We start from the raw sequence: 7,628 nt of genomic DNA, 5'->3' as shown, positions 1-7,628 counted from the left end.
CTGCATGGCCTGACGTCCATACTGCACTGACTCGTCCGCCATAACTATTGCTAGTAATACTATTCCCTAAATGGTCAAATCAGTATGGCGTTCACGCCGATACTGACATAGTGATATCAACAACAAATTTTTTTCCGTCTTATATAAGCCAGGAAATTTTAATTTTGTATTTATCACTCTTAAATCTCCTTTGATCAAATTTGATTCTAAATTTAATGAGTTACAACTTCATATACACACGACGCACTTTTTTTTAATGTTTAAGCATTGTAGACACCCCAAAACGTATAAAAGATACCATTTAATTTTTCAGTGCGAAAACATTAACTTTCTATCAGAAAGTGAATAAATTCTTTTCATATATTCAAGTAATTGAGCCGGAAATGGCATCACATATTTATATATTTAACGTAAGAACTTGCTAATTATTATAAAACATTCCATCATCTTCATCAAATTCAATGAATTTGTGGATAACCATATGTAGGTAGGTATATACCTAAAATGTCTTTTTAAGTTTGGGTCCATTATGATCTATCAGTTTGGTATGCGAATAGTAACATTTTAATTTTGTTTTATAAATGGGAAAGTCAAATATAATTGACATTTGCATCCTTGTATTCTAGAAATTACAATGTTTTGAAAACTACTATAAATTATTTTGCAGCTTTAAGTTTCATCCAATTTATTATTATTAAAGTATATACCTTAATAATTCATTGAGTAATAACTTTATTAAGGGACCTAAATAATTCATTGAAGAGAAACAAATACCATTTCACCAATGATTTTTATTACATAGTCCGCGTACTTCCTAGACCTGCCAAATCTCTGGTTTTGGACCGGAGTCTCCGATTTCCAAGCCATTTATCCTGTCTCCGGTTTTCGAAGCGCAATTTATGCTTTTTGGCTACTTTTATAAGAAACATAATTAATCCCTTATAAATATAAATTTACTTTATTTTATATAGAAAATGACATTATTTAATTTAATATCATTATAGTATGAATAATTTCTCAAGAATAAAAAAACTTAATAATTTTTTCTTCACATATTTACTAAGACGTAAAAAGGTAATCTCCGATTTTAGTGATATTTATTATGTGATCTCCGGTTTTTTAGTTCTTGCAAACACAAGACCGTCCATAATTTGTCCATCATTATGCTACTAAGTGATATTGCACTATCAATCGTTTTAGATTGGATTGTAAATATTCCCGTAAAACTTAAGCGATGGATAACGCATTAGCTAAAAACGCATAATGTACACATATTCTGGCATTATTCAAAACTACCAAGAAAATTTTTTATTGGAAGGTTAGGTACCCTCCTTCGCCATTTTGATAATTCCTTTTTCCGATACGAAGAATAAAATACCCAAGTATTTAATAACTCATAAAGCTGCTGTAATTCATCGGGTCAAGATAATTGCATTAAGCTCAGTATTTTAAAATCCTCAATAGGCAATTGATGCGACAGAAAAGTTAAATTAGCAATGATTAACTCCTGTTTAATATCCGTTCCGCATCCTGATAAAAGTTTCGAGGTTTATATACGAAAATTTTGAAAATTACTCTGTTAAAATTATAACATCAAATATTACGATAGTCTTTATCGCCAAATGAATTCCTAATTTGAATTTAACTGTGTACATGAAATATATCAGAATTATATTACGATTAGTCCCAAGCTTCTAACGCTTAGAAATATTAAGGACATAAACAAACATTTGATATAGGTGGTCACAAAATCACCTAATTAATACATTTATCTACGCCCATGAGATAAGAAGTACTTTTAACACTCAGTATGCTTGGTAAAAATAATTCATTACCGCACTAGGGTGGTAATGAATTCATTACCGCAACTTTTAAAATTTTTTATTTTTCTCAACAAGCCATGGGCAATTTTTATAATTATATAGTTAATTTTCACATTTTAGAAGCGTAGACAAAGTTTTGTACGATATACAAGTGATAAAGCATTATTAACGTACTTCTGCGATTGTCTAAATCGTGCTACGCAGTACGCACTCGTTGTGCAAGTTTCGCAGTCGTACGTTAATGACGCTGTTAGCGCACTAGTATCATAAATAACTATTTTGTTTGTTCATCTGGCTATCTGTCACCACAATAACTTTAAAACGAAAATAGATATCGAGCTGAAATATTACTATGGACTCAGGACGTAAATAGTGACTTTTATTTAGTGAACGAACAACATAAGTTAATTGAGCCGGTAATTCGGTAGGCGTACCATCTTGTGAACAGTAAAGGATAGAACAAAAATTATCAACTTTTGTTGGAAGCATTTTTCTAGGTATATAAATGTTTTTGTTTTCTAAGCTTACCTAATTTAAAAAAATAATGCGATCACCATAATATTCAACCGATACAGGGTTTTTCATTAATTAACTCATTCAACTATTTATTTCCACTTTTTTTTTTAAATGTATACTCTAATCATCTTAGAAAATGATTTGTATCTCATTCGATGACAGAAAATTATGTTAATTTTTCTGAAAAAAAAGGAATACTTAAGTTTTATCGTAATACTACATCAGTTATATGCATTACTGCCTTTACGATAATACTGATACAAAATTTTAATAAGTAAAAAATGTTTTGAAAAGTAGTTTTTTAAACATTTCTATGCCTTCTTTGGAATATTAATTGAGCGATCGAAGAGACTTAATAAACAATTGTTTAAAACTTATGAGACAAAATAATAATAGATAAAACATTTGGATGGCAATGCAAACATGTCCCTGATAATGAATTATGAGAAAATTATCCAATAACGCATAAATATAATGTTGTACAAGATGTTAAATGATAGTTCCAAATTTGAAGGCTTTTTTGATTCAAAATTTTCATTTTAGAATCACACAATTTTACCTTTTTTTCTACTTTTCACTTCACTTGTTCATAAAGTAGAGTTATTTAGACCTCTACTTTCAGTGATTGGTTCTAAATCAATTTGCTTAATTTCAGGGCATTCAATCGATCGCTATTGGGTACAAACTAAAATTGATAAATTCCATTCCAGAATATCTCGAATTTTATCTTCTGTTTCCTAGATGAGTTATCACAACCTCATCAGGTATTTCCAATACTGCGAGAAAATTTCCTCTTGAGAGAGTAGTCTCCTATTCTCCCCTGAATTCCTTGAGTTTTCAATTTTTTAAATAACTTTTCCAAGAACACTTAAGTGTGAAATTTTTTTACATGTAACCCAGTTTCAGTAGATATATTTTTATCAGAAACAGTTAAACAATCCTGTACAATAAAAATTCAATCCGAATCAAACCTGTCTCATGGATCAGTGGTATCGCTGCTGGACTACCATTCCAAAATCCTACGTTCGAGATATTTTTTTAAATTTATAACTGCCTTTTACACCCACGTTAATAATTTCAATTTACAAATTATGAAACTTTAATTTTTCATTTTGTAATAAAATTAAAAATTTAAAAAGAAAAACATATTTATTCCAAAATTGTAAGTTACAGACCTGTGTTATCTATTTCACATACAGGCTAAGTACTGAAAGCGTGTTAAAAATAATAATCATTCGAACCCCAGCCAAAGAGTATAGGGTAGAGAAGAAGCAGGAATATAATTTTAAGTGACATCTGGAGTCTGTGGCGATCAACTATTAAGTTTGTAGGCCTTTGCGGGTATGACTATTAAGTTTAACTACTTTGCGGGGGCGACTATTATCTATTAAGTTTAAAAGCCTTAGTCGGTAGAGGCGCTGAAACTCGTATACTACGATTTTACATTAGCTCATATGGGCTGCTTCTCCTCTACCCTATGCTCTTTGACCCCAGCTTTTATTCTGTTATATCCTGTACAATACTTTTAATTATTGACAGTGTCGATCATTTCAATTCAATTAATAATCGTTTCTCATTTATAAATCAGCATCAAAATTCAATCAAATAGATTTTTTTTTTTGTGATCACATCAAAATATCAATATTAAAAGATCAAAGATATATATATATATATAGAATCTTAAATATTATATTGGCCCACATCCATCCATAGAGAAGGTATTCAAAACAAACTTTTTGTTGTCTAGACTTACAAAGACAGTCTGAACCCGAACACCCACTGTGTGTATATAAAACTATGGCACCGGTTAACTTCCTTGACGGTTAGTTTTCGTTTATAATCATTTCAATCGTATTCGATTCTTTTGAAAAGAATTTTTTGAGGAATACAACTTTTTTTCTAAATTGAATGTTTATAAAATTGTTATTAATTGATTTTATTTCGCTTAAAAATTCGTCATTGTGGACAAACATGGTGAAAATCAGTATGAACTTTTTTTTGAACAAACTGGGTGGCTTGTAGACTTTATTAAATAGATATAGACTTAATTAAGTAATTAATAAAATCGTTATCCATAAACATTAGGACAGATGCCACCAACATTAGATTTACAGAATAATAATAGAAAAATATGATAATTAACAGCAAATATAGCAGCCACGAACGGACAATCGAAATTGAGGTAGAATGTATTTTGAATTTTAGCAATGCAGCTTCGATAAATTTTTATTATCTCGTTATAGATGAAATAATTAATTACCTTTTCTAGTCGATTTTTGTGAAAAAATGAACCGGCAAAACCTTACGCTCTTTGTTTGGCTTTACGTCCTCAAATACTTTTCGTTTCACAAATAACTGATCAGTGACAATTCAGTTTAGTCTTCTCAGACCTCTTTGCTGTATGAGGGTGAAAAAGATGGTTAGGCTTTACGTCCGCAAATGCTTTTCGTATCACAAATAACTAATCAGTGACAATTCCTTCTAGTCTTCTCAGACCTCTTTGCATTATGTGGGTTAAGATGATGGATTTAGTAGAAGTTTGTAGCTGAACGAATGAACTAGTAGTATTTACACTAGTACACAATTTACATGTGACTTTCAAATTACGGAAATAGTAATGAATAGAGTTTAGCCAAACAGTGCTAACAACAACTTAGAAAACAATTCACTTCTTCATCTTATGGACTGAGATGACATATTCAGCTTTTTATGTAAAAAGCAAAGAAAACTCTGCAAAATAGATATTCAGAAATGTATACCGTCGCCCTGCAAAATTTGGTATATCTCAAATTATCTATATTTAAAATTTCAACGCGCCATAACTGATTCAGGGATGCCCAAAATTGATAATTTAGTTTGTATCAGCAAAGAAAAAACAATAACGTTTCTTGATTTACGAAGCTACTTCATTTTGTAACAATAATAAAAATCGTTACATTCGATATTTTGTCCAGATAAAATAAAAATATATTACTAAATTTGTAATTAATTATTGTTTTTATGTAAATTAACATTTCTGTTATATAGTTAAAAATATTTAATTATGGATAAACTAAAAGTTTAATTACTTAGAAACACTAAAATTTTTTTTATTACAAATTGATTGAAATATAAATATAATCTGCAGTTCTAAGGTTGTACACTGTGTTGATATGTATGATTTTTAAATAAAGCGGTATGGATGTGCTGACATCATGCGGCCATTGGCTAAACTAAACATTCACAAACTTTAGCTAACCCACGTATACAAAATACACATACGTACTAGTATATCTGTTGCACTCATACACATGTTGTATATGAACATGACGCGTACAACCATACTATATAGAGGTGGTTGTACATTTGACTGGCACGACTGACTATAGCAGTCCACTAAGTTTAGAGACAAGTTTAGTACGGTTTAGAATGTGCAAGAGTACAGTGCGGCAAATTTCTGCTGCCTGTTTAAGAATTTTTTCAGTTTTTCTTTAATATTTTTGTTAAAAAAAATAAATTTCTCAAATCCGTTTCGTTTTCTAGTTTAGTTTATTTGTTTTGAGCTCTTAGAAGTTATTTTGGAATAGCATTGACGTGATATTTGTGATAACAAAGTGTAACTTGTAAAAATCGAGATCATTTTCAAAATCATATCAAAAAAATTTTATAACTTAGCGTATCAATTGATGCATATCAAAAAATTGGCTCTGCCCAAAAATTAATAATAATTGTGATCAATATTTTTTAGTGTTGTTTAATTAGTAATTAGTGTTATTTTTGTGTTACGAATTTCTTCGGTTATTTTTATATGTTTTAAAATATGAAATTTTTTCTTGGATTTAGTGTTAACGAAGTGTTATCGATGGTATTTGAGAATCAAGTGCTGGAATATAAAGCAATGTTTAATAAATGTTGTGGATTATTATAAATTTGATCGTGTTTTACACAAAATATTGAATCGTTTAATTTGGAAAACGGTAAAAGTTGTGGCACCCAAATGCAAAGACGACGAAAACAATACGTGTTTCATGTTCATGTTTCGAAGCAGAAGGAGTAATTTGTCTAAACGTTTGTGGAAAGCCCGAGTAAAACGGGGTGGTGGTTCCAGTAATAACAATGAAACCGAATGTGAAACTCAAACGGCCACAAATAATCGAAATCAATCACCACCCGAATATATGGTATTTGATGATTTGTATGGAAATAATAATTCATTTGAAGATGCTGAAACAGTGGTCCGTACAGACGTGTTGAAGAAGCTTAAAGATCATCAGTTAGAGATGCTATTAGTGGCCGTGGAGAGTCGTGGCGCCGACCTGTCGGACTGTGTACTGGTACCACGCGGGGGTACTGGGGATACAGAGGCGCACGTGCGCTGTTGCCAGGTGTGGCGGTGGCCCGATCTGAGACATGCCGCTGAATTGAAGCGCCTGCCCATGTGCGGTTCGGCGAAAGATCCCGTATATATTTGCTGTAATCCTTACCATTGGAGTCGACTATGTCAACCCGGTATGTTACATTATTTTTATTTCTATGATCTCTGAATACCGTACCAAAATACTTCCGTTTCTTTTTTTTAATGCTACTATTTTACTCACTGATCAAATTATCACTTAATACCCATTAAATTTTTAACATATCAAGCAGTTTTTTTTTTTTGAATCACTGTTACTAAGCTCCGAATTTCTAATAATAAACTAAGGTACTTAGATTAAATTTATATTAAGCTTAATCACATAAGTAATTCCTTTCCATTTTTAATCCATCGATTTCTAATTATAAAATATAATTTATACATGCAACCAGAAAAAAAGCAAAGTACCAAAATCGGTAGATAAAAAGTTTTATTCTGAGGTTTTTTTGTTAAATTTTATTGAGGTATGTTGACTTGAATTAATAGACGAAACCAAGAATCACGTAGCACTGAAAAATACACCTATAAATGTTGGTAGGCAGGAGTTCTTAATTTAATTAATCAATTCACAAATTTATACATTTTTTTAAATATCAAAATCTCAAGAAATATTTTCCCAATCAATGTACGTAATAAAAATATGTTGAATTGCTACCCAAAAAAATTGATAAACTTCTCGTGCCTCAAAATTGGATTACAAATGAGGCGCCAGCCGTGCAAACAATGATTTTTCATAGTTACTGAACTAGGATTGGCTGAAACCTGTTGAATTTACAGAAGTATTAGAAAATAAGTAAAATTTATTAAAGATAGCTTTTCTGCCATACTTAATTAGTTTATTATCTCGGACGGAAACTTCATTTAAATTATCACTGTCTCGTTTTTGTTTTGAGTTA

The 7,628-nt window shown here is 30.6% G+C and overlaps 1 protein-coding gene across 1 annotated transcript in view; it reads left to right on the top strand.

Annotated features, from left to right (window-relative positions):
* The first annotated feature begins 5,794 nt into the window (after positions 1–5,794).
* Positions 5,795–7,628, top strand: part of LOC123304397 (mothers against decapentaplegic homolog 6) — a 111,786-nt gene continuing 109,952 nt past the window's right edge. Inside the window, exon 1 of the mRNA XM_044886356.1 lies at positions 5,795–6,827. Within this exon, the coding sequence (XP_044742291.1) occupies positions 6,347–6,827 (481 nt within the window). The 5' untranslated portion in view covers positions 5,795–6,346. The remainder of the gene's footprint in view (positions 6,828–7,628) is intronic.

This window comes from Chrysoperla carnea, chromosome 1, assembly GCF_905475395.1.
Source record: "Chrysoperla carnea chromosome 1, inChrCarn1.1, whole genome shotgun sequence".
In the NCBI taxonomy this organism is placed as follows: domain Eukaryota; kingdom Metazoa; phylum Arthropoda; class Insecta; order Neuroptera; family Chrysopidae; genus Chrysoperla; species Chrysoperla carnea.
Note: the sequence above shows the minus strand (reverse complement) of the source record. Positions and strands in the feature narration are given on the sequence as shown.